The sequence below is a fragment of the Cinclus cinclus genome, chromosome 11 (assembly GCF_963662255.1).
Source record: "Cinclus cinclus chromosome 11, bCinCin1.1, whole genome shotgun sequence".
Classification (NCBI taxonomy): domain Eukaryota; kingdom Metazoa; phylum Chordata; class Aves; order Passeriformes; family Cinclidae; genus Cinclus; species Cinclus cinclus.
Window position 1 is genome coordinate 22,184,881 of NC_085056.1, and position 27,457 is coordinate 22,212,337.

Sequence of the window (27,457 nt, forward strand, 5' to 3'; positions counted from 1 at the left end):
CCTGGAAGGAAAGACAAGGAGACGTCTAAAGGGCATTTAACCCAGGGTGACAAAAAGGGATTCTCCCCACAATTCTTTGCTCCTCTATGTTAATGTACCCCAGTTATGTCATCCCTAATGTCCTCCCCAGTTCTGCAAAGTTCTCCTTTCCCTCTTTACCCATTGGCCCAAATTTTCCACAGTGTTCCACCCCCATTTCTTTGTTGGTTGTTGCCCTTTGCCCCACCTTTGTACCGCCCCTGTGCTCTCAGCCCCTTGGACCCTCGTGTTCTACTCTGCCCCCTCTTGCCTTGTACTTAAGCCTCGACCCTCCTTTTTTCTGGCTCTTCTGCTCCTGGACCCCTTTGGTGTGTGGCTACAATAAACCTCCATCAGAACTCCATACAGAGGATCCCTCTCGTCTTTTCTCCGTGGGCTCCTTTCTGCTCCTTGCGGCCGTGTGGACTTAGTGTGTGTTTGTGTGCCTGCCTGACCGCCTTCTACTAAAGGCACTTTTCAGGAAGGTAGCGGCACTTCACCCTCTAGTGCACGCTGCTACGGTGAGGATGTCCTGCAGAGCCCGGACACCAGCCACAACCTGCTCTGCAGTGGACATCTGGCTTGGCTGGCCAGCTCGGTGGGGAGGAGACTTCTCTCCAGGCCTGCTCACCAAGAGTCATTTGAACACAGATGGGGGGAAAAAACAACTGCGGGCACAGCCCAGGGCTTCTTTGTGCACATCAACAGTGATCAGTGCCAGCTCCAGCAGTGACTCCAGCAGGGAGGCAAGAGAGGCCACAAGAAGGACAAACACAGATTTCAAAACCTCCAATGAGACTGAGGTCACCACATGCAGACAGCAATCAACAGTTAAAAAGAAGCAAAACTACAACAGCTGCCTTCAGCTGAAGAGACCTCAGGAATGAAATCGGATTAAGCAGCAAGAATCTGCTATTACAGAACCTGTTGCCTTTCTTGCTTCATTGATTCAAAAAGCAACTTAACAAGTGCCTCAGGGGTGATGTAGAGTCGGGAATAAGCAGCTCAAGAAAGGCAATTAGTTTTCTTGAAAAGTTCATGAACTTCATTGTTATGGGTTTAGCCTTTGTAGTGAATTTCCCTCTCGGTCTGGGAAGGGGATAGGGGTTTGGGGGGTTTTGGCTGTGGGGGGGTGGGTTTTTCTGTTCATGGTTTTTTGGGAGTTATGGCATGATGCCATGGGCAGTTTTGAAGTGGGACCTGAGGTTTTGCAGGGAGCGGACCTTTCCTTCCTTCCACTCGGGGATGGGGAAGCTCAGCCGTGTGGTGCTGTGGGAGGTTGAGTGCTTGTCCCCAGCACTTCACTAGGCTGCAGCTCAGCACCATCATCAAACTCGCCTGCCTTCCCTGCTTCTGCCTGCTGCTGTTTGGCACTGCGGAGATCCCCTGCTGCCCGTGAGTTTGCAGAGTTCCTTCCTTCTTCCCTTCCTTCTTCCCTTCCCTTCCCTTCCCTTCCCTTCCCTTCCCTTCCCTTCCCTTCCCTTCCCTTCCCTTCCCACACCTTCCCTTCCCACACCTTCCCTTCCCTTCCCTTCCCTTCCCTTCCCTTCCCTTCCCTTCCCTTCCCTTCCCTTCCCTTCCCTTCCCTTCCCTTCCCTTCCCTTCCCTTCCCTTCCCTTCCCTTCCCTTCCCTTCCCTTCCCTTCCCTTCCCTTCCCTTCCCTTCCCTTCCCTTCCCTTCCCTTCCCTTCCCTTCCCTTCCCTTCCCTTCCCTTCCCTTCCCTTCCCTTCCCTTCCCTTCCCGGAACTTCCCTTCCCGGAACTTCCCTTCCCTTCCCTTCCCTTCCCTTCCCTTCCCTTCCCTTCCCTTCCCTTCCCTTCCCTTCCCTTCCCTTCCCTTCCCTTCCCTTCCCTTCCCTTCCCTTCCCTTCCCTTCCCTTCCCTTCCCTTCCCTTCCCTTCCCTTCCCTTCCCTTCCCTTCCCTTCCCTTCCCTTCCCTTCCCTTCCCTTCCCTTCCCTTCCCTTCCCTTCCCTTCCCTTCCCTTCCCTTCCCTTCCCTTCCCTTCCCTTCCCTTCCCGGAACTTCCCTTCCCGGAACTTCCCTTCCCTTCCCGGAACTCCCCTTCCCAGAACTTCCCTTCCCTTCCCGGAACTTCCCTTCCCGGAACTTCCCGGAACTTCCCGGAACTTCCCGGAACTTCCCGGAACTTCCCTTCCCTTCCCTTCCCGGAACTTCCCTTCCCGGAACTTCCCTTCCCGGAACTTCCCTTCCCTTCCCTTCCCGGAACTTCCCTTCCCTTCCCTTCCCGGAACTTCCCTTCCCTTCCCTTCCCACACCTTCCCACACCTTCCCACACCTTCCCACACCTTCCCACACCTTCCCACACCTTCCCTGCCAGCTGGGAGGGGATCACTGCCCTGCCAGATCCCACAGCTCCTCCTGCCTGTGATCGTAACTACACCAAAGGGGAAAAACAGTACTTGGCTGGTTGGAAACTTCTGTTACTGCCTTGTTGTTTGTGCTGTTCTGCTATATTCTAGTAAAGAACTGTCATTCCTTTTCCCATAGTTTTGCCTGGAAGCCCTGGAATTCCACAGGTACAATAATTTGGAGGGAGGGAGTCATCTTCCCATTCAGCAAGATTCCCTCCTTTCTTGGCAGACATCTTGTCTTTTACACCAGGATGGAGACACCAGAAAATAATGCCTTTCTATTCCCTGGTACTATTTGATCTCACAATGGCAAAATGCTACCTGAGGCACAAGCAGTCCTGGAGTTCACACCCTGAAGAGGCTGCTGCAGTGGTAGAACATGAGTGACGGATGCCTTCACGTTCAAGTGGTCCACTTTGGAATGCACAGATCCCTCATGCTGTGTCTAAGCCCAGGGAACACTCACCAAAGGAAATGTCACCGAAGTTGAGCTCATCGACGTTGAAGTGTACAGTCGGTTCACAGACATGTCCCCTGCGATGAGGAGGAAATGGCTTGGTTAAAGGCAATTGCAAAGTGTCTGGCTGTAGTGGCTTGGGGGCAGAAAACCTAGTCGGGGGCACTGTGGGTTTCAGATCAACACACCACCATGTGCTCAGCACAGTGTCATGTGGACAGGAGGCAGCTAAAGCCCAAGTGGCTAGCAGCCACAGCCACGGATGGGGTTCGGGCACAGGGCAGGCAGGAAAAGCCCCCAAGTTGCTGGTGGTCCCATGAAGGACCCTGAACACACACCCAGACATGGCTCTGTGCCTCAGTTTCCCCATCTGTAAGATGACAGACATAAAGGTGTCCCCACAAACTTCTGTAACCAGCCTTTCCAGCCACAGGTTCCCTGCTTTGCTGCTTCTTAACTGTAACTGGTGTTCCCATGGAGGAACTTTCTCAGCAGATTTTAACCTACACAATCATTACAGAGTTTTGAGACATGGAGTCAAGGGAGCCTCAAGAATTCTCTGGAAACAGCAGCAACAATTCTACCCAGTCAACAGATGAATCCTAGAGGAAAGCACGGAGGCTCAGGAGCCAGCCACTGGGGCTGTACCGCTTCAGCTCTGGAGGGGCAGGAGCAGGCAGGGAGAAACACCCCTCCAGGCTGGGGTGAGAAGTACCTCCCTCCCATTGGCCTTTGCAGGCACATGGTGATGTCTGAAGTTCTCTTGGCTTGTAGAGTTGTTCCACCCCTGTCCAGCCCCTGTTCACCTCATTGCTATTCCTCCTAGAATGTTCTCCCTTCTCCTGATCGCTATTGCTCCTGATATGCCCATATTGCTCCAGCCCTGTTACCCTGTTGGTTCCCCTGGTTGGCTGCCCCTCCTCTGCACTGCTTTTCCCTGTCCCTATAGGACCTTGATCCTCAGGACGTGCCTCTTTCGTCCCATAGTTAACCCTTTGCCTTCAACCCTGTTTTGTCTTTGTCCCTGGACTGCCTTCAAGACCCAATAAAACTTTCCTCGGATTTCCATACAAAGACCTGCCCTTCGCCTGTTTTGTCAGCAACTTTTTGTTTTTAGCAAGTGTGCTCGGGGCTCCAAAAAGCACAGCTCGTTCTCAGAGGAGCCCAGTGAAGTGCATCGCTTCAGGAAAGGATCAGCTTGTCACAAGTGCACCAGCTGGCACAGCCAACAGCTACTGCACTTCATCCGTTCAGGACGTGGATGTCCTGAATCTACCACACCACCTCAGCTGTGCTTGAACTCAGCAGACAGGCCCCAACATCCACTGAAATCAGCACTTGAAGCTGCACAACACTCACGAGTTTATTTCATGGCTGATGCCAATCAATGCCCACTCGGCCTTTGGTTAAAAATCCAGGACCAGTGAACTGTGCCTTCTGTTGTGTTCACGGGACTGCCACTGGCTCTGCTCTACACACCTCAACAGGGCACACCTGCCCTTGCTCAAGGAGAAAGCTGCTTATGCAATAACATCCTGTGACCACTTTGGGGGAGGGACAGAGGAGAATCAATCATTTGATGGTGGATGGTTCCCTCTTAATTTCCAAAATAAAAAAGCAGTACTCCAAAGACAAAGCCAGCATAATTGTTTCTCTACTGTGGGAAGACCTACTCACCACTTTTCTCTTGCTAAGTGATCACTTGCTTGTCCTTTTTTATCCATCTCCCTTATCTCATTGGTATAATGGACTGCAGATTGTTTTTGTTTCTTTGCTGCCTTGATCCAGGGCCTCCCAACAGCAACAGCCCAGCTCCAAAGCTCCAGTGCAGCCAGCATCAGCTTTCCTGCTTACACTACATCATCCTTCCAGCACATGGCTCGGGCTAGCAGGGACAAGCCCTCATGCTGCTGTGGTCCTGAGGACTGAGCTCGGCCTCCCCTGTTATCACCCCTTCTCCCTTCTACTGGACCAGGATTATCTCTTGCAATGGCACCAGCCCACGGGATCAGCCCTTTCCTGGCTGTGGAAAGGAGGTACCAGAGCACTCTCTGCACAGGAGTTGGGAGCACAGATTGTCCCCCACAGCATGACCATGAGAGGTGAGGCTGCTGCTGCCCATTTGGGATGGATTATTCACAGAAGTTTTTAAAATCACTGCTGCTGGTGCAGAATCACCCAGGCTGGCCCATCTCCAAAGCCCTGGGAGCCTTGCTGGGTGTTCAGGTGGGACATCCCAGAGCAGCTACTGCCCAAAGCTGATCCCTCCCACTGCCTGCTATGGCCCAAGGCAGAGGGAGATCCCTGCAGGGAGGTGTCATTCCAGCTCTCAGGTAGCACACAGGGCAGCAGGCACCTCCCCCCTAAGGCAATGCCACAATCAGAGGAGAGATGAGGACCTCAGGCAGCACTTTTCTTCTCTTCCTGACCCCAAAATGAGGTCGGTGGGGGATGTCCCAGAGACAGCTACAGATGTGCCCAGCAAGCTCCCAGAGTCCTTACTTGATTGTCAGGATTGCAGGCGTAGGAGATCCAGCCACACTGAACTGGAATTCTTCCTCAAACCTCCCCAGTACGGTGGCATTGAAGGAGATCTGGATGGTCTGGATCCCACCTGGTGCAATGATGCCCTCCTCAGGTGCAAACTTGAAGCAGTAGCCCACGTTTGCAGTTGTACAGATATAGGTGAAGGGAGCATCAATAGGTGCTTGGTTAATCAGTTTCACCTGCAGCAGCAAGAAAGCAAAACGGAAATGCACGTGCAGTCTTCCCTTTGTGTGAATTGTTGTCTAATGACACAATTAACACCCAGAAAAAGCAGCAGAAGATGCTTTGTGATGCTGAATGGCAGAAATCAAAAAAATACAACAGGACAAGTTCTGCCTTTGGGTTTGCATGCAAAGCAGTGGTAACTCCACATAACCAGAGTCACTCTGGGGCTATCCCATGGACACAGAGCAGTCCACCTCTGGTCAGCATCAGCAAGCTCATTCAGACCTGGCCCTGAGAGCAGCATGGGGTGATTGCAGCTGCACAGTGAATCACCACAGAGCTGCTGCTGCTGCCCCAGTTAACAGAGCTCCAGCAGTACCATCTACTCATTCACCTTGTCCCATATCATGAAAACAATACATTGAAAATGAGGCATCAGCATCAAAATGTATAGACAGCACCATCTTTTGGTAAGAAAACTCAGCATGTCTTTCTCTTCCACAGCCAAGCTCTTGAAAGTGTCTAGCATGATGTAGTGCCTCATTTTTTACCTCTTTTAGTTGTTCTCCGTTTTCTTTTGCAAACTTGACACTACTGTGGCGGGGAGGGGGAAGGCAAATAGGTAGAAAAATCCTTTGCTTTATTCCTAGGAACACTCTTCTCTTTCTAGAGTCAGAGATGCACCAAGGCTGAAGTGTGGTGCGGGACTGGTCAGCAAGGGAAGAACTGCCAAGCCCTTTGAAAGGGCCAGCACTGAGCCAGAGGGCTGGATGGCTTTCCTGTGACTTCCAGGAATAAGCAGGAGACACCTGACTGAAAATCGTTTGCAATGGACCGAAGCTCAAACGTAGCCAGTTTGTTCCAGCTGCTTCTGAACAGCTCAGTACAAAGGTGCCTTGTGTCTGGAGCTGCCACAAAAGCCTCTGAACATGCAGCTTTTTGAACCCAGTGCTGGTTTCATATGCCAGGGGGCTGTTTTGCAGGAAGCCTCCCAGCTGATCCCCAAGGAAGGCCACACAAAAGCAGGGATTGGGGTTTCATGAACAACAGACACACCTTCCTGACCTCCCAGATTTGACCAGTACATCAAATATTCCCTGCTCACAACTAGCCAGGTTGGCAGGAATTCCACAGATCCACCAGGCTTGCTGCTGCCTCAGGAGCCATCAGGATCCATCCCTAGGCCTGCTGCTCACCTCATAGACGTAGGGGGTGTTGACAAAAATGTTCCCAAGGTTCAGTGTATGAGAGCTGAGTTCAACGAAGGGTCCTTGGCCTTCCCCTATGAGGTGCAGGGGCAGCCTGCTCTCTCGGCCTGGGGAGAGATGTCCATTTCAGTACAATAATTCTCTCTGTTATACTGCATTTTCCAGGCTGCCTCAATGCTAGTCCCTGACTCTGAGCTAGATGCAACCAGCTCCTGTTGCTACAGGAGAAGATCTGGATTCTTCTCTTCCCTTGTGAGATATTCCTTGGGGCTGACTTCCAATTTCTAAGCCATTCCTTGGGCTGCTTTCCAATTTTAGCCACCCATCTGCCGAGTTTAAAACATCCCTGATATCTTGTAGTGACAGGCCAAGAAGTAATGGGGAAAATTGAAAGAAAGGAAGTTTAGGTTAGATATTAGGAAGAAATTTTGTACTGTGAGGGTGGGGAGACACTGGAGCAGGTTCCCCAGGAGAGTTGTGGAGGTTCCAGCCCCAAAGTGTTCAAAGCCAGGCTGGATGGGGCTTGGAGCTACTTGGTCTTGCCACTAAGGTCCATTCCATCCTTAATATCATTAACTTACTAAGATTCTATGCTTTCCTTCTCATGCACTTAGAGGAGCTTTGAAATCCATTCAATGAAGGCACAAAGCTCATGGTTTGGCAACTGCCAAACTGTCTAGCCCAGTAGCACACAACTTTGTTGCCAAAGCCCTCAACTTCTGACACTCGGCACTCTGTTCTATTTCCACAGACAGAGCTGCAAGGCGACAATTCCCACACAGGGAGAGAAGAAGCTGCTGGCTGAGGGTGGTCCTTCTACAAACACCCTGGGCTCAGCAGGGCTCAGCCACCTCTGGTCTGCTGGTGTCTGGGCAGTGGGATGTGATCCAGGGGCAGGGAGCACATTTCTAACTCAGCTCCTACTGCCTGATGATGGATCCATGTCAAATGGACCCATCCTGGAGGTCAGTGGTCTAGAGGGGCTTAGTGCTGGTTCACTAAAGCTGTTCTGCTCTGTAGCTCTTTGCCCTTTGTGGAAATGCTGGCAAAGTCATGGCATGAAAACGTCTCCCTGCACTGCCTGGCTTGTTCTGGGATCAGTAATCCAGACACAGGTGTTCTGAGCCCTGGCCTTGCACGAGAGACTCCCTGGAAGCTGCAGGGACAGTGGGAATGTGCCAGCTCTGCCTTGCTGAGCAGGGACTCTTCCCAGCAGTTACAGGGGAGCCCAGCGGGCTCAGGCTTGCACCATGGCTTCACTGTGGGTGAGACAAGCAGGGGAAAGGAGCTGTACCTGAGATGTTGCAGTAAGCCACACTTCGATACTCCAGTGCTTCTACAGGTTTAAAGGTCACCTTGATTTTGGTGCAACAGTTCGGCCCAATTTCTCCCTCCTAAGGCACAAAGAGACAGCAAAACGTTAATCTTCCAACTTCACATTTCTTGTTTTCAACCTCAGTCCTCTAAGCCTTTATTTAGAGCATCAATGATGAATGAACAACACAAGGAGCCCAAGGAAACACTCCAAACCCAGCTCAACACAGTGCTGGAAGTGTGTGTTAATGCTCAGCTGATCAGCTCCCACTCTCCACAACAATCCTACTGCTCTGACACAAGCTCTTGGTCACATCATGCTGCTGTCAGCTACAGCAGTGTGGAACTGCCATTGTGCACTGGTGGCTCTTCTCAAGAAGAGAACATGATCCCCTTCCTTGGAAATAAAAAGAATAGTTTCACGTGTTCTGAAAGAAAGCGGAGGTTGGCATTATTCTAGGGTTTACTCCAGGATGAGAAGGGATTTTGCACTGTGCAGGCACCAGGCATTCATCATCTCTCACAATACCAATACTCAGAATCAGGGCTCTGGCAGATGGGAGGACATGGGGGTTTGCTTGCACAAACAGGAAAGGCTTTCTGTCCCTGTGTGCAAGAGAACTCAAAAGGCCCATTTAGACCTTCCAGCCTTGAGTCCAGGCTCACAGATGACACAGGAAGGGAGACTCAGAAATAGTGCAAGTCATGGATGCAGGAAGGGATTGGCATTTCTAGGATTAACCTTGGGCTGAATTTGGCCTCCTTTTCCCAGCAAACCATTGCATGCTTCAGGTCAAGATGGGAACTGGCAGAGCTCCAACACCCTCTGCTAAACCCTGCACACCACGTACCTACAAGAACTGGACCCTGTGGACAGTGCAAGGACACGCAACGAGTGCCCTTGAGCTGGAGCCCTGGCAGCAGAGCTCAGCCTTGTCAGGCTCCCTGCCTTGAGCCTGCAGGGCAGAACTGCTTTTAGCAGCGAGCTCTGCAGCCACACCAGAGACTTGATGTCTTTCCTCCCAGCACATGGATCCACCTGAGGATCTGCTGAGTGAGTGCATCGGCATCCAGGAGGATTGGGAGGGAGGGTGGGAGGAGGAAGAGAGGGAGGAGGAAGAGGAGGAAAATGCTATCACTTACCACTGGTTCAATGGAAAAAATGTCATCGGAGAACAGCATGGGGTCTTCTCTCACCTTTGCCATCTCCTCCTGGACTGTGTGGCTCACAAGGGCAGTTTTATCTTCACAATAGCCCTTCTCCTGCTCTATATTCTTCTCCTCAATGAAGTTTTCCAGCGATACCTCTGTCAGTGGCTGCAGAAAATAGCACTGCCTGCAGCCACAGGGAGAGACAAAGCCAGCAGATCATTTAATAAACCACGCATTTGCAGAGAGAAGTCTGAGTGCAGGAGAGCAAAGCACTTGGGGAGGAGCAGCAGCAGCTCCCCAGCAAGTGCTGACCCCAAACCACGGGGGTCCCAAATCAATGAGAGGATAACTTGTTCACTGGCACAGCAGGTAGTTTTACTGTACACTTGCAAGCTCAGGAGAGTTTTGGAAAGCCAGCACCCCTCAGAAGAACCCCCTGGCTCAAAGCCTCTGCCAAAACTGAGGGAGAATCCACCAGGCACCTCAACTGGCTTTTCCTACCCCTGAGCTGCTGTGGGGAGGCAGATAAAGATCACGGAGTGTCCACTGCAGGACTTCCCTGGGAAGGGGAGACAATTCTGGGTTGCAGCTACGTGTTACCAGCATCACTCTTTGTTTCTTCCATTTTGGACCTGGCCTGTTCCCTACTCTGTCTTTCACAAGAGCATCCCAGAGCACTTCCAAAGGAAATCAATTAATTGAGACACCGCACCCCTTCAGTGACATTCAAGGTTTTATATGGATGAAAAGAGAGGCTCTGAGAGAGCGAGGGACTTTGTTGTGCAGGAGGGAGACAGCAAACTCCTGGAGAGACCTTTTCATGATCCAGAGCTTTTTGGGTCCCATGCCAGTACATGGTAGTAGAATGTCCTGAGAGGGAAAGGATCTTGCACTACCTCCTCTCATAAACAAGTCCTCTCTGCTCTGAGATCTCAGAAGCTTCTGTGACAGCAGGACAGTGGTCTTGGAGATAAAACCATCCCTAAGATGGAGGGAAGGAAGGAAGGAAGGAAGGAAGGAAGGAAGGAAGGAAGGAAGGAAGGAAGGAAGGAAGGAAGGAAGGAAGGAAGGAAGGAAGGAAGGAAGGAAGGAAGGAAGGAAGGAAGGAAGGAAGGAAGGAAGGAAGGAAGGAAGGAAGGAAGGAAGGAAGGAAGGAAGGAAGGAAGGAAGGAGAAAATGTCCTGGTGATAGTTTAACTAGCATGTGGACAGATGTAACTGGGAAAAAAACCCACAAAACCAAAACCAGTTGGAAATTTACCCTGGGGAAACCTAGTTGCTTCAGAGGGAAAAGTGGATCAACTGGCATTCAGGCTGAGGCAGCCAAATGAGAAAAAATGGAAATCAACAGCCCAGGAAAGTAGCCAGAGAAGGTAAGAGGATTTTCTTTTAGCACAGGGAGCTTGTATGGAAGTGAGATGCTGTCTAAGTAGATAGAGAACAGTGGAAAACCAAGAAGTCCAGGGCACTAAAGGATCCTCTTGCCAGCCATTCAAGTGGGTGAGGGTCCATCTCCTGGTGCTTTGGAGGCAATTTTAAATTACTCTGGGGAGTGTGAGCAACCTGACCCAAAGGAAACTGGAGCTTGGCAATTTGGACATGGCAGTTCTGGCACAACAGTTCTGCCAAGGCAGTTTTGGGCATGGCAGTTTTTTGGCATGGCAGTTTTGGCACAGCAGTTTTTACATGGCAGTTTTGGCACAGCAGTTTGTGTGGTGTTTTTTCAATTTTGCACTTCAGTTCATGCAAGCAGCTGAGCAGAAAGGGTGCAGCCATCCACCCTCGTTGTGTAGTGGATTGTGTCTTTTGGCTGGTTGAGAGGTGATTGCCTTTTTCTTTCTTTCTTTCTTTCTTTCTTTCTTTCTTTCTTTCTTTCTTTCTTTCTTTCTTTCTTTCTTTCTTTCTTTCTTTCTTTCTTTCTTTCTTTCTTTCTTTCTTTCTTTCTTTCTTTCTTTCTTTCTTTCTTTCTTTCTTTCTTTCTTTCTTTCTTTCTTTCTTTCTTTCTTTCTTTCTTTCTTTCTTTTCTTTCTTTCTTTCTTTCTTTCTTTCTTCTTTTTCTTCCCCCCCCTCCCCCCCCAGCAATGGTTTACAAATGATCAAAAGCCATTGCTGCTTCTGCCAGCAAGAGTGTACTAACTCAAACAGAACCCCCCAGGAAGGACTCAGCTGTCCAGCCCCTGGCTGCAAGGAGGGTCTGAGCCTGGTGTTAATATCAGAGGATAGTGCAAAAGACACCTGCGTGCAGTGTCAGCAGGTGAATGATCTGCTCTGTCTGGAGGCAAAGCTTTAGGAGGAAGTGCAAAGGCTGAGGAGCATTAGGGAGAGCAAAACAGAAATTAACTGGTGGAGTTACACCCTTCCAACCCTGAGAGAAGCTCAGCAGGAGTCAGAGGAGCCTTGCCCTTGTTGCAATCAGGCAGAAGGAGGAGACCTAGGAGACAGTGGGGAATGGAAATGGCTCTCTATTGGAGAGGCAATAAAATTATATCCTGACCCCTATCACCTACCCAGTGCCCTGACAGAATAGGTATGAGGCCCTGCATCCAGAGGGTCAGGCAAATGACACTAAAGAAAAAATTCTGTCTGGAGAATGTCCCAGTTGCACTTTGTCTGTCAGCCAGATCACAGCCTCAAGTATTAAGAAGAAAAGAAGGGTAGTGGGTGACTCCCCTGTAAGGGGAACTGAGGGCCCTGTGTATTGACCAGATCCATTCCACAGGGAAGTCTGCTGCCTCCCTGGGACCCAGATACTGGATATCAGCAGGAGATTCCCTAAGAACTAATGAACTTCATCTGTTCACCACTGTCTGGTGTACAGTGACTGTGAAAGAGTTCTCAATATTCAGTGAAACAAGGAGAGGCATCAACAAAACTTCCACTCTGGACTTCTGGAGGGCAGACTTCAGCCTGTTCAAGAGACGGGTTTGGAGAGTACCTTGGGAAACAGCCCTTAAAAGCAAAGGGGTCCAGGAAGGATAGACATACTTCAAGAAAGAAGTCTTGGAGGCACAGGAACAGACTGTCCCTGTGTGCTGAAAGATGAGCTGACAGGGAACACAACCAGCCTGGATGGGCAAGGAACTTTTGAAGGAACTAAGCGGGGGGGGGGGGGGTGGAAGTAGGTGTATCACCTTTGGAAAGAGGGGCTGGCAACTCAGGAAATGTTTAAGGATGTTGCCAAATCATGTGGGAAGAAGATTAGAGTCAAAAGCCCAATCAGAACTTCAGGAAATCCAGTCACTGCAATCAACCTTTCCTTCCCAAAATGCTATCCTTAGCTGGAGTATAAATGGAAATGGAATGCTGAGTGCTGAGCTCCTGAAGCCCAAGACACACATCCTAATGCCAGGGATGGTTTACTTGGCCTAAACCATTCAAAAGCACCAACACCCCCCTGAGGCCATACGTTAGATTTAGTCTTGGGCCATGTATCTCTCTGAAATGCATCTTTCAAACCAACCTTCTCTTCAGTTTATTCTCATCTTCCTCAGTAGGAAAAGTCTTCCACTGGAAGTGGGCTGTGATGTTACTCCTGTTTTCGATGAGCACGGTTGTGTAGTTTGATGTGGTGATGAAAGTGTTCTCAACCTTCACGGAATTGGCGCTCAACCCAACGTTGACATCTACAGCTTCTCCGTGAAGGTTTGTGCAGATACCTTTTTCACCTGGAACAAAGCAAAGAGGAGTCTTTGCTCAGCTCAGTTGCTGATGGAAGCACAAGGAGCTGAGCAAACCACAGTTTGCACAAGGAAGTGTCACAGTTTTTAGCTGAATGACCATTCTATGGATCAGTACATTTATCACATCCTGACAGCTCTGTGTGTACAGCGTGAGGATGTCCTGGGCACCTCCTCAAACACCTTATTTCTCACTGTGTTGGTAGAGGTTTGGCACCAAGGTGACAGTATGAACAGTGAGATTGGGCAGATGTGCTCAGGTGACCCACTCAGATCACCAGGATTTCTGCATCAAAGCCCTCCAGGTGACGCTGAGGAGCCCTGTTCAGTCTGGCCTTGCCCAGGGTCTCCCCTGGGCATCCCACGAGACTCCTGTCTCTCCTGATCCCTTGGACCCCTTGTTGCTGACAAGCAAATATGCCTGGGGGCATGTGGGCAGAAAAAGGAGGCCCAGAGGAACCAGTGAAGTGACAGCCCACAGCAGGAGGGGACACAGGTGAGGAAACACAACCAGCCCGGCTCTGCAAGATGACAAACCTCTACAAAATGAACACCATGAAAATCATCATCATCATTATCTCCCTGTCCAAACCCACAGCCACATCAGTCTTGAAATATTTTGTATTGTTCTGATCTCAAGACCCATTTAAAATTAAATTTAAAAGGGACAAAAGAAATATTAATAAGTACAGAGCAGCGTCTATATGAAGAATGAATGGGATTTCTCAGTCTACAAATCAAATGGGAGATAGATGTGAGAAATTTGCAACATCCATGAGCGGCCTAGGAAATGGGGACGTGGAAAAATTTGTCTTGATTTGTCACCAAACAGGAACTCGAGGGCCTGAAAATGTTATTGGACAGAAACTAGATATGTGTGTAGAGGCCAAAACAGAAAAAGGGTCCGTGCCAATGGAGAAGCAGCAGATGGGGACAGAGGTGTGCAAGGAATACATTGCATTGGAGAGACTGTGCTGGAGACCTCACGCCTCACATACAGCACTGCCCAACAATAAAATAATTTAACTGCACCCAGGCATAGCCACACAATAGGGGAGAATCAGGATTCCTCCTTCCTCTACTCAGCAACTCCCAGCAAAACAGGATTCCAAAAATCCCAGCCCTGTTAGAGGGGATCCACTTTATCAACCCCCTAAACACCAATGAGTTCTCAGTTTTCTTTGGGGTAAAGCTGTAACAGGGGTGGTGGTACACCTAGAGGGAATCGAGGGGGATGGGACAACAGGGAGTGATGGTGGAGAACTGTCCTGTGCCCCATGCAGTGCCCAGCACTCACCTGTGTTGCAGCACACTACCAGGGACCCGGAATGGTCACCGACCGTCAGCGGGTGAAATCCCACTGTCACCTGCATGGTGTCACCAGCGGCCAGAGTTCCCCTGTCTGGAACCACGCAGAAAGGACTGCAACACAAAGACAGGGATCAGGACTCAGGGCCACATCTGGGGATGATACTCCTTCTGCAGTGCAGGTCACTTCAGCTCACTTGGGCAAGCAGGGAGCAAACAGATCACAGTCAACAGAAGACAGACAGAACAGACAGGATCAGGAACAGCTACTGACCCACTTCTGAGGAGATCCAGCCCTCAAATGATCCTGTGGGATAAAATGACCTTATGTCCCCCGTACTCTGAATTCAGCCCCCTGCAAGGAGACTCAAGGGTCTGACTGCCAGCAATCCCATCAGAGAATGGTTTGTGAAAAGCACAGAGAAGTTTAAGAGCTATTTGCATGCACAACTTGACACCGACTGCCTCAGGAATTTCCCTTTTCCTGCTGCCTATAAACCTCATTTCAAGAGATGCAAATGTTAGGGCATTACCTGTCCTGTGAGATTACAGCCTAGGAATCAGACAGGGAGAATTAACTTTTCCTTGAAGAGCAAGGAATAATTACTGTGAATTTATAGTGTGGTTCTTTGGTTTATTTTACCTTGATAACATCCCGATTTAGCCTAGAAAGGGCAAATTTTATCAGCATTTCAATGGAAGCTGCTCTAAGAAAAGGAGCAGTCCACACTCTGAAACAGAGGGCAAATGCAGAGAATACAGTGACTTTGGAAACAAGACCCAAAAGGAGGATGCCATGTACAGTGTGAAGGATCCAATCACAGCTAAATGTAGCATCCTTATCAGGAGCACATCAAGGAAGCAGAACAGGAGGTTTCTGAGTATTTACCAGCAATGCAGTCTGGGACTCTGGGTTGTCATCCAGGCTGGTAACTGTTTGTTTGGCCCACCAGACAAACTCTGTGCAATGTGTTGGAAATAATTATGCAGATGTGTTGGTGCACTTTGGATTTAACAGGAGCAATTAGGATTGGTCACCAGGTCAACAGCTCTTGCCTGACAAACACAAGGCTCCGTACTTTGATGCTCAGGGACAGCTCAGGTGAAATGTGCTTCTGCCCAGCAGCTACTGGGCTTTGTGCTCTTCTACAGTCCCACCGAGGAAACAAAAGTTCCTGGCCTCGGTGATTTGTTGGTGGTCAATCTGTCACTTAAGAGTGTGTTCTGTGGAGTTAGGTGATGCATGCATCGCATGCAAAAATAAGGAGAACATCTGGCAAGCTGAAGTTTATTCATGTGAGCAGTGACAGCTGATGAACTTGCTTGAGGTTGTGCTCATTAAGGACCTCTTGCTGCAGTTATGGGCCTGAGCTGTTCCCATTACCACCAGTGAGAACATCACTACTGGCTGAGGGAGAAGCCTTGGGCCAGCACTGTTCATATGCTGGACGAGAGACTTTGGAAAGAGGGGAGGGAAGACAAGACCCCACCAGCCCCAGAGCTGGATTACTGTACGTGCTCCTGCATCTGCCCCAGGAGTGATGCCAGGACTGCTGCAGGTCTCTGCTGGGGCTTGATGTGGGCAAGGCACAGGACTTTTTCCTTATTCTTTTGCCAAAAATTTCACCAGAACAGAGATTCTACCAGTTAAGGGAATTTCTGGCCACACTTCAGCACTACTTTCTATGCCATGCCATGCCATGCCATGCCATGCCATGCCATGCCATGCCATGCCATCCCATCTCAATCCATCCCATTTCCACTCTTGCCCCATGTTACATACTCCTGCCCTCAGATGACAGGATGGGAATAACAGTCCTGGGGGTGACTTCAGAAGTCACCTGAGAAAGAGGGGATCTTCTTATTTTCAAATGATCAAGAGAAGAGGATACAGCCAAGTTCAGGACTCAATTGTCAGGACTAAAAACTGAGCGCAAATCAGCCCCTGCATCTCCTACATCCCACCCCAGGCTGTACCCAGCAGACTCCCCTGTTAGTGCTGTAGCAGTCATCTCTCACATAGACCTGGCTCCCCAAGACCCAAGGACACAAGCTCTGCAGTTAATTCCTCTGAATTTCAGCCAACATCACGAAGCTGTTCCCTGAGCCCACAGATAGAAGAGCTGTGAAGAAGACATCGCTGACACTGCTAGAACCAAAAGAAACCACTACCAAGAGATGGGGCTGGCAGGCTAAATTTTGGCCTTTTGTCTGTTAATTGTGAGCTGTTCCTTAAGATAGTTCTCATCCTGATCTAGATCTAGATCTACCCTTTCAATGAATCACTACTGCACCCAACAGGCAGAAAAGAGAAGGTAGGGAGGGAGTTTTTAATGGGTTGTTTTCTTCTGCTTTTTAACTAGGTCCATTTGTATGTTTGTTTTCTTGTATGGCATCTGAAGGCGGGTCCAGATCTCCCAATGGAACCTTGCAATCCCCAGACACCGGTGTTGCTTTGAGCAGTGGGTCTGCTCAGATGATTTCCAGAGGTCCCATCCAGCAGAAGTTATTCTGTACTTCTATACTTCTATCTTCTAAATCAGCCCAATTGCTTTTCACATATTCACTAAATATCTTGTATTTCCTACACACCTGTGCATGTTCCTAAGGGCATGTGGTATGTTGACAGGCATTAGAGGAGCTCACCCTTTATGAAGGTTCCCAAGGAAGAATTCATGATCTTTTGGCAAACATTGTACACAAACTAAAATGAAAACCCAGCAGAAATACAGGAACTTCAGAGTATTTAAAAAGAAATCTCAAAGAATGGGGGCAAGACCTTATTCAGAGATTTAAATCATCTGTTTGAAAATTTTAACTGGCTTGCAAAGGCTTGTCATAGAACAGAAGAGGTGACTGATGCCCTCAGCTGACAAGGGAAATCAGATCAGCTTTAAGTGACAGGAATGGCACCAGCTCCCTGTAACACAGCTCATGTTGGGCATTTGATGCAGGGACCACAGGAAAGCCACATGCCTCTGGCCTCCCAGAGAACGGGTCTGTTTGGCTGACAGTGCTGAGTAACCATTTCAGAAGCTGCTTGTGCCCAGGAGGGTTCCAGCAGCCTCCAGAAAATCTGGGACACAGAAAACTCAAAGGCTGCATCCTGCTTAAAACATGAGAAGCACCAGCAAACCCCACACATCCTGCCCATTTCCAGCCAGGCCTGCAGGGCAGCAGCTCCCATGCTCTGGTTCTCTTGTTGCTCTTTACCAGCTCTGTTATCACCTCAAGGTGTTTTGCACAAGGACACGTGAGCTGCCTCACCTCTGGGTGCTCAGCTGGTAATGAGCTTCCACGTTACCAACATTGCGAACCAGCAGAGTCTTCTGGCTGCTGTACTTGACTGGGCACCGTGAGAAGTCCAGCTGGTCAGGGAAGTCCAGGATAGCTTGGGCAGCAATGGCCTGAATAGGCACAACTATCCTGTCCCTTGCAGTGAGACAGATGAGTTCGTGGGAATAATCCTGCAGGAAAAGAAACTGTCTCAGCACAGGGCATTTAGTGCCATCCCCATGGCAGAAGAAAAGCCATTTCCTATAACCCTTCGAGGGCATCAATTTACCTCTTCCACCCCAAAATGAATGCTTAAGTTGTACTAAACTGTCACATTTTAAAGGCAGCAGTGCACTTTGCAAAACCTGTCTCAGTGGCACTAAAATCTTGTGTCACTTGGATCATACAGAGAACTGCTCTAGGCCACCACAATTTTTACTCTAAATTTTCATGATGTTAAGTAATTCCTAAGTTCCTTCTAAGGAACATGGGGTTAGGGAACACAGGACATTCCTCTTTAGGTTTCTATCCCCGCTATTTGAGAATAGGACAAAGTGTTAAAGTGACTCTAAGCAGCAAAAGGAAGATGAGAAAACAGTTGTACCCAAAGAGCTCCTGCACCTCTGGCCTGGTGTAGAAACATCACTTGGCTCAGAACTGCACTCTAACTTTGCCTCTCCAACCAAGTCAGGAGAATAACAGTGTTAAGAGGCAGCAGGATGCTACTGGAAAGAGCCTGTCTTTGTTTCCCTCCTCCCTTCCATGCCATGTCCTAAACCCTTCTGCATGAACAAGCCTCCAGATCACAGCGCTGAGATCAGACTTGCCAGGGCCTCAGCACTGGTATTCAAACCTCCACACAAAAGCATGCTTGGCATGGAATGGGTTCCAGTTAACAGAGCAACCACAGTGACAGGCATGAAGACAGAGCCACAGCAGTGTCACCGCCACAGGCTCTGGGGTCACAGGTCTGCCCGCAGGTTGTACCTGTGCTACACGAGCTCTTTCAGGCAGGTGTCCAAGTCCCCTGCAGCTCAGCAACCTGCTGCTGACTAAGGGCCCCTAGAGCTCAGTGTGCCTGTGCCAGGCTGGGCTCACAGGAATAGCACGTGCTCTGCCCTGGCCTTGCAGCTGTGTCATGGTCACTTGTGCTCTGGGACAGCACAGCTGCAAGGCTGGAGAACAGAGGGTGTGAAAAAGCACCATCTTTGCTGCAGCCCAGGGTGAGGCAGGGAAGCTGTTGCCAGCCAGGAAGGAGGAAAGCTCTTTGTTCCGCTACTGTTTTCCATCTAATTAAACCCTTTCCAGTGTACCTAGAGATGGCTGAATATCCATCAACACCCCTCTGTTATTTTCAGACTGCTCCCTGTGCATCTTCCCTCGGGAATGCTCAGCAATGTGCAAGGAGGGCAGGCAGAGCCCGTCAGGCCTGGCTGCAGTGCCTGACAGCACATGCCAAGGTGTGACTGGCTGCAGGCTGCCTGTCCCCAGCCTGGAGCCAAGCTCACAGCATGGAGTGGGCCGTACCCAGAGTGCAGGGAAAACAATGGCATTGGAGATAATTCTGTGTTTTGGCTCCTCCAGTCTCACCTTGGTCTCGTCGGGGGTGAAGCGGATGCGCACATGGGAAGATGTGCCTGGTGGGATGATGCGGTATGCATCATTGGGGCACAACAGCTCAAAATAAGGTGATCTCTCCATGTAGACCTTCACCAGCCGAGTAAACTGCAGGAAAGACATGAAACAATGATTTTGCCGCTTGTGGAAACAGATCAAGAGGAGACCTGTCCATGTCCTGGTGACATCCTTCCCTGACCCCTTTTCCAAAGCACTTGCAGCTGTGGAGGTACAGGCACATAATTCACAAGGGTGAACTTGAACCCCTTCTGTCTGGGTGCAGCATTTTGGCCAGGGGCAGTAGGGCAATGTCTGGTGGGAAGGAAGGGCTGAGCAGGTCAGCACCAGCAGGATGGGGACAGAGCCCCTGAACCAAGTGATCTGCATCTTCAACAAGGCCAAAACACCTGCTGGCTTCTGCCTGCACACAGCCATGCTGTCGTGTTCCAGAGGGGGGATGTGCTACCGGAAAGCAAAACAGCACATTGTCCTGAGGGAAGGAAGAAATTCCCTTCTAGCAGGTCAGGTTTGGGTAAGGCAGTTCTGGGGATACGGCCATGCAGGCAGACCAGCAAGAGAGGAGACCAAATATTGTGGCCTTATTGGGAATGGAAGCAAACTGAAAAGCAAAAGAAGGAACACAGCAAGACAATCCCTAAAACAAGGAGCTGGCAAAGAGCATTTAAATGGGCAGTAAAGTAGCAAGGAAGAATCACAAAATGATGAGAGCAATCAGCTTGTTAAAGGTGACAGAAACACAGCCAGGCTGTGCCCATCGACTATGGGCTACAAAGGCATTTTCTTCCTGGAGAAACATGACCCGCACTGACTCACACTCTGGTTCCAGTATTAAAAGCCAGTCTTGGCTCTCCAGGGGTTCCTGCTGCCTGTGCAGGCAAGCTGGGCTCCTGGGCATTCCTGACAGGTCCTGCCCTCTGGGAACCACAGACACAGCAAACGTGCATTTTGCAGCACTTAGATAATCAACCCTGAGCACCTGTAACATGCTCTCAAAAAGTCAAAACCAGCTGATTTTGAGACCCTCCTGTCTCTTCCCACCAGCCCACCCTTGGCACAAGCTTCATTTGAGAAAATGTTTCCCTGACTGAAATTCAAATGGTCTCAGTTTTCCTCTTTACAGTGGAACACAACTGCTGACATTTTCACCTTTTTCCCATTCAGCTCTCTTGGGAAACTGCAAAACAATCTCAACTTCTTCAAGCGAAGATGAAAACCTCTAGGACCATGTGGCTTTGGATGTGCTGTGGTTTCTCCAAAAGGAAAGCAGAGCGCCATGTTGCTTTTGGAAAACCTGAGTGGAGCTGGATGAAGCTTAGCAGGAGCCTGAAGTGGCACCTAAAGGCCTCCTCCTGCTTCTGCTACATCAGTCTGATTGCAGGGATGTCTCAGAACACATTTCCTGCAGTGCCAATGCCATAGAGAAGTGATTCCAGCATAAATTGGAGAAGACTCAGCCTCTGGGCTTTGACTGTGAGCTGCACAAAGGGAGCCAAACAGGCTGAGAGAGGCAGAGAGTCCTCCCAGGAACCCAGATTAGCCAAGGAGACACAGGATGTGGCATACACTCAAGACAAAGCATGAGAGCAGGTAAGAGCTGTACAGCCCCCAGCATTCCTATCAATCCAGAGCTTTCAAGAGAAGGAAACTCCTTTGAAGTGGATACCATCAATGCATGGCCAAAGTCAGTGGAGAATTCCCAGCACACAAAGATTTCCACCTGCGACATTTTCTTCTGCATGTGCTGCAGCAGATAACTCGCTTTGCTGTACACTGTGGGAATTACACCACTCTCCTCATTCAGCACAGTCTTGAAGCTCCACGTCCCAGCACTTACCTTGTCCTTGTTTGTGAGAGACAGTACCATTTCCGAGACCTCATGAGCGATGAATTTCTGAAATACCATCTCTGGTGGGGAAACTTGGAGCAAGCTCTCTATCGGAGGAACTGGCAACAACTGGAGAGGCAAGAGAGAGCAGGGAGAGGTTCAGCTGCTGGGAGGAAGGTTCATGAAGGAGAATTTTACACTGATCCCCACTGAAGTACACACTCTGGGTGAGCACATGTGCCCCGGACACATTGGGGAAACAGTAGCTCACCCACCTCCGCTCTGAGCTGATCAAGAGCTGCTGGGCCACACAGAGCAGGTTCAAGCCAAGCTGCTCTTTTGGCATGTATTTCTCCAGGTTTCCTCTCCAGAATGCCAGGCAGCACTTACCTTACGCACAGCTCTGTGCCCATGTGATCACACAGGTCTGGGGCACTGACTGAGCACTCATGGAGTCAGTAAAACCCGCAAATTTACATCAGACCCTTGGGAAACAATTTTGGGATGTCCTTTACTCTGAGAAACCGAGGCCAACGCAGTTGCAAATATCTTTTTTGATCTAGAACTTAGACATCAGTAAGAAGAGAACAGTACCAGAGGAGGTGTGAGAGATGAGGTGATATTTTGCTGAAGCCAAAAGGTTATTAAGTGAAAGAATGAAAGTTGTTGGTTCTATGTGTTGTTTGTGGTTTGGATTGTTCTGGTTGGTTGGTTGGTTATTGCTGTGAGCTGGGAGAGGGATGGGCTTGAAGACCTGACCAAAAGGAAGTAGGATGAGAGGGGAGGGCACAGGAAAGTTGGCGGTCTGGAGAGTACGTGAGTTCCCCAGTACCCATCCACTGGCAAAGAGGACAGGGAGTGCCCTGGACAGGTATAAAGGGTATAGAAAGATTGCCATTTTACTTGAGGGTGTGTTTGTCTCAGCGGTGAGGGAGACACGCCTGCCTCAGCTGAAACATTACTAATAAACAGTTTTCTTTTGCTTCAATGATTTTGTCCCCTTGTATTTAAGCGTCAGTGCGTTCCTAACATAGGTAAAGGCAAAAGTAAAGTAATAGAGAAGTTGGGAAAAAGACAAATGAAGTGAATGCTGAATGATGATAAGGTTCAGTTCTTTTCTCAGCAACTTGGGTAAGAGTAGAGTTGGTATCTCCTTTTTCCATGAACTTTAAATGGGTGCTTTCTTGTAATCTATTATTGCTGTCTTATTTGATATCATTGCAGAGGCATGTCTGGAATGACACAACAGCAGCAAATGTTTCTGGAGCAGACATTACTTTGAGAAAACTCTCCCCTGCTTTGTCTGCCTTCTCCAGCTGCACTGCTGTCAGTGCAGAGACACAAGCAGGTCTCCTGTGTGCCTTCACAGGAGACACAATCTGCTGAAGGGAATGGCTGCAGCACACTTGTCCCTTAGTTGTGCCCCTCTCTGAGGTGTTCCTAAGGCCCTTCTCCAGGGCAATCCTTAACCCATGTATTACATGTCTCTTGCTGCCAATTTCCTGCTCAACAGCCCACCTCGGTCACCTACCTGTTTGGACAGTGCTTTATACTGAGCCAGTCCTGCAAGAAAGGCAGCTTTAAACACACCTCTCTATGTAGGCACTGATCCAGATAAAGCACATCCATTGCCTCTGCCCAGGGGGAGTCCCCTGTACATCTGGCAGCCTGCAAAATCAAACACCCCATCCGGGTCCCAACACATTGTTCCAACCCAAAACATTAACACATTAAGTTTTGTTAAATCTGAAGGAATTACTGCAGGTCCTCGGCCTTCAAAGGCCAACACTGCCACTCTGGAGGGAATCCTATGACCCCAAGCATTTGATGGTGACCACACCAAAGCAAGAGGTGGCTATTTCAGCAGGAGAATGGCAAATGGCAATTTTGTGTCTTTGTGTCCCCAGCCTTTCCCCCCTTGTTTTAGCAATGGCAGCTACATTCCAGTAAACACCAGCAGCTTCAGCAGAGGTTATTTGTGTTGGCTTGGTGCAGATCAGGACTCCAAGTCCACCACTACCAGCAGTTGGCAATGACAACAGGACCTGGACACTGAAGTATTTTGCTGGAGACAAGCCTGTCACAAGCACATGCCCTCTTCCAACTTTGCATCAAACAGAATAGAAAAGAGCAGGAAAAGGCTACCTTTTGACAAGTCTCACTCATGTGTCGAAATGGGCCAATTTTGGGCAGAAAACTCGCCCCAGTGCTGGCCACCTCCTTCACATTGAGAAACTTCTCCTTCAGGAACTTAGAAGGAAGCAGCTGAAAGGCAAAAAAAAAAAAAAAAAAAAAAAAAAAAAAAAAATAAAAAAAGAAAAAAAAAAGAAAAAAGTTAGCTAGAACCTCAGAGATGCACTTGTTCAGAAAGGCTTTCCTTGAACAAGTGGCACCGGTGAATAATTTGTGACCCCATCATCTAGGATAGTTCTGGAAGCCCTGGAAGTTACCTGCTGAAATACTTAGCATCAGTAAATTCATAATGCACATGCTCCAAACACATGGCTCTGTGCCATTAGCTTCTCTGTGATTAGATGTGACATGTTTGGGGATTTCTGCTCTTTGGGCATCTGTTTCCTCTTTTCTGTCATTGGACTGAGGCAGTGACCTTTTCAGAGAGTGGGGAGGAACTCTCAGAACTCCCCTAACTCCATCCCTGCACAACAGTCAAAACTCACAGCGTGGATAGAACACCGCTGGGTGAGTCCAAGAGACACAAGAAAGCCAAGTTGTACCAAGAGTGAGGTGCACAGGAGCGTGTCCAAGTTTTAGTTCTCTCTGTTAATTAGCATTTGTGTTCTCTGTCTGGGCTCACAGATGCCTCCACAGAAGAAACCAAAGGGATCTCCTTGACAGAACCTCAGCACTGGGGCATCTTCAGTCAAGTGAGCTCCAGCCAGCCATGGGACTTCTGTGGCCCTGACTCCTCCTCTGCTGTCTGCAGGGCTGGATCTGTGCCCCACACAGGAGATGAGACAGAGCAGCTGGTGTGGAAGCTCCCCCAGCTGGGACCAGCCGTGTCTCTCAAGGCTTTGGGCAGAGTTTGAGCTTCCCCCCCCCCCCCCCCTCCTCACATGCCCAGGAGCAGGTTGGTCAGAGCAGCACAGGTGAGTGTCCAGCCTGACAGAAGGAATCACCGTGGGAAATGGAAAGGGAAAGAAGCACATGCTCAGGGCTTCAGCTTTACATTGGCTGAACCTGGCTTAACTTGGCTGTGGTGGCACAGCCAGGCAAGACACTGGACTGTTCCTGAAGAAACACACGATGTTCCCTACTGCACCAGGACAGCCCCCAGCCACAGGAACACGGCACAGAGAGGTGGGGAGGGGTTCTGCAGCTTCACAGTGCTGCTGCACAACAGGCAGGGCAGGGAGAGGAGGGACACGAGGGGGGTTTCCAGCCTCAACACAGCCCCAGTGGGTACTTACAGTAATAGACTTCAGTCTTTCCCTGGAGAAAAGACGAGGTGTCGACGTCTTTTTTGGGGATGCAGAAGCCATTGTGGAGGCAGGATGTCGCAGATGAACGATAATGCCTCAACAAAACTGGAAGGAGCAACAATGGAACTCTGAAAACCCAGAACCCAATTCATGGCAGACTCAAAGGATACTGGTGCTAAAAATTTTATATTATTTGAAAGTAGCTAAGTGCTTGTCTGAAGTAAGTAGCTAGTATTGTTAGGCCTCTAGTTGGACTTTAAATATATGGCTATGTTCTGCAATGCAAAGATGGATCATACTGAAAAGCAGAGCTAAAAATCTGAAAATTAATAATAGTTAAAAGAGACAAAGCTGTAGCTAAAATACTACTTTAAAATAGGTAGAGTGGACCTCCTCTTCTTTAGGCTAAACAACCCCTGCTCTCTCAGCTGCTCCTCACAGGACTTGTGAGAGACTGGAATGCTATGCCGAATGGCTTAAATATTGTTTTAAAGGACTTTTTGCCCATTGTGACAAAACTGTATGAAGAAGCTGTGACCACTGAAGCTCACCCCTCGCTGAAAATGCCTCCTGGCTGGAACTTTGGACTGTGAGCTAAGCTGCCTAAAGGAACTTGAGACAAGGTACAGGCAACACTATTGTCCTATTATCTCATGTCTGGGGAGAAGTAAACAAGGCTGAGGGAGAAAAATGTATCCACAACAAAGCCAAACGCAGCAGCTGTCCAGAAAATCAGCTCTGTCTGGGTTCAGGGTGGGGAAGTCATAGCCACAGGCTCCTCTGCTGAGGCCAGGTTTGCACACAAACCTCCCGTCAAGAGAGGGAGGAGGAGGAGGAAATTTTGGGTGTGGTGTAACCTCTGGCAATAGGCAGTGGACACCCATCCTCCATCACACAAACTGGCTTAGCTCTAAAACTCCCCACTCCCACGAGACCACATCCAGAGGACGTTCCCACGGGGGCAGCTGAGGGGGTGTCATAGCCCACCAAAGTGCCCCCAGACCCACGCCTGAGGCCTTGCACCAGATGACTGCATGAGATGCAAAGTAACACAACAGATCTGAAAATCCAGAGCCCAGTTCATGGCAGACTCGAAGGATGTACTGGTGCTAAAGATTCTATATTATTCAAAAGTACCAAGAGACAAGAGTCAAACTTGCCCCACCCCAGGGAGGTATGGTGATATTTTCTACTTAATCGTCTCTGACACTCTTTGTCCCCCCCCTTCCCAAACGCCTTTCACCCTCCCTCCCTTTTTCTACTTGTTTTTCTCTCTCTCTTCCTCCCATTTCCATGAAATGCAGATTCTTTACTTTGGCATATGGTCTCATTTACTCCTTAATTCAGGAGTGTCTCCCTAATAATTTTAGTAACCAGATGGTAACAACTCACTGAAACTTGAACAGAACTCGTTCACCTTTAGGCAGTGTAAGTAGTCACTATAGGGAAACCAATGTATGGACTAGTATACTTCGGAAAAGTTGCATGTCTTCAGTGAAAAAAAGCCCAATCAGTAGACCATATGTTGTTCATCCACTCAGCCCCTGTTCAGTACATGCCACTGAACTGCTGCACCCGAAGACTGGCATTATCACATCCTGTATTTCCCTTCGGCATTCTCTTTCAGAGCACAGATGTGACAAAACCAAAAAGTGCAACTTTAGTCAACCTTTACCTTCAAACCTAATTCAGCATCGGCTCGCAGGGCCCGAGCAAAGCTCTGCGAGTTCAGTTCTCGCCCTCAGAGACCAAAGCTCTGAGAACAATTCACTTGGCCACTGGCGCAGTGTGGCCGCCCGCACACGCTCAGGCTGCGACCAGCGGGCCAGGAGCGCGTTCAGCGGGTGCTGAGGCCACAAAGCCGCCGCAGACGCAGGGGCCGCGTTCGCGGTTACCGGGCAACCGCGGCACCCGACAGGCGGGGCGGGGCCGGCCCGGGGGCGGCGGAGCCGGCCGGGCCTCGCTCCCTCCTTCGGTCCCGTCTCGTTCCCCCCCTCGATCCCCGCTCGGTCCCCGCCTGTTCCAGCCTTGGTGCCCCTCGGTCCCCGGGCCGAGCGGGAGCGATCCGCTCCGGGGCCCGGAACGTGACGGGCACGGCGGCAGCGCTCGGTACCGCCAGAGCCTCGCACCCAGCTCCGCGCCGCCCGTCAGAACGGGAAAACCCAGGGTCTCAACAGTTTGTGTTCGGCGCATCGTGCAAGTGCCAGTCAGCGAGCTGCAGGTCCTGGGCACTAGCGTGCAGCTTCCCGTTCTTCTTAGGGACACACAAGCAGCAGAAGTAATTTCCTGGTGTCATGGTTCAGCACCTAATCAGCAGCCAGGAATTGGTGCTCCAGAAGACTGGCATTACCACATCCTGTATTTATTTCTCTTTGTCATTGTCTTTCAGAATAAAGATGTGCTAAAAGAAAAACCAAAAAGTACAATATTTATCAACCTCTATCTTCGAATGAAATGCAAGACTGATTTTCAGTTTGTATTACCAGCATTGCAGTTAAAACGCGCTGGAACCATAATGGTTCCAAGTTTCCTACTTGCAGTAAACTTGGGGTTTTAATATTCTTTCCAAGTTTATCTGTAATACATAGGTTTATATATTTTAAAGAACTTAGGTTTGTTAAATAACTGCATACTCCTTCATGCTGTTGAGCAATAGCACAGATGGTTTGTGTCTTCAGAAGTGGTTTGTCTTAGTAAAAAGACCTTGAAGTGAAACACTTTCCAAGTTCCCCAGAATTTTAGAAGTACTTTTGAAAACAAAGGAGGGGGAAGAAAACCCATCAAGCCTATTAATTTAGGATGTTTCCGGGTCTACTACTCTGTGCAGCCTAAGGAAGCTGTAATGGAACAAGGGAAGAAGGATCTTACAGCCGTGTTATCCCTCAGTGTACAGAAAACCTTCACACGGAGCTCCTGCGTGGCTGCTTTAAAGACTGGTGACAGAAGAGCAACATGGGATTGAACTAAGACAGACAAACATCCAGTTAAAGTCACATTACAAGTTATTTTCTTTTCAGATGGGGCTGCAGACTGTATGCTGCTCAACAGCCTGGGCGCTCCG

General features: G+C 49.4%; 1 protein-coding gene across 1 annotated transcript in view; it reads right to left on the minus strand.

The window, feature by feature from the left end:
* LOC134048162 (hydrocephalus-inducing protein homolog) overlaps positions 1-26,589 on the minus strand; it is a 76,072-nt gene extending 49,483 nt beyond the window's left edge. The window contains exons 1-14 of the mRNA XM_062499761.1: positions 26,292-26,589; positions 25,404-25,426; positions 23,102-23,221; positions 22,234-22,335; positions 20,966-21,085; positions 19,084-19,218; positions 17,485-17,684; positions 14,201-14,331; positions 12,693-12,888; positions 9,225-9,417; positions 8,062-8,161; positions 6,756-6,874; positions 5,350-5,573; positions 2,857-2,924 (exon numbers count right to left, since the gene is read on the minus strand). Coding sequence (XP_062355745.1) covers positions 2,857-2,924; positions 5,350-5,573; positions 6,756-6,874; positions 8,062-8,161; positions 9,225-9,417; positions 12,693-12,888; positions 14,201-14,331; positions 17,485-17,684; positions 19,084-19,218; positions 20,966-21,085; positions 22,234-22,335; positions 23,102-23,221; positions 25,404-25,426; positions 26,292-26,589 — 2,029 coding nt within the window. The remainder of the gene's footprint in view (positions 1-2,856; positions 2,925-5,349; positions 5,574-6,755; positions 6,875-8,061; positions 8,162-9,224; positions 9,418-12,692; positions 12,889-14,200; positions 14,332-17,484; positions 17,685-19,083; positions 19,219-20,965; positions 21,086-22,233; positions 22,336-23,101; positions 23,222-25,403; positions 25,427-26,291) is intronic.
* Between the last annotated feature and the right edge of the window lie 868 nt (positions 26,590-27,457).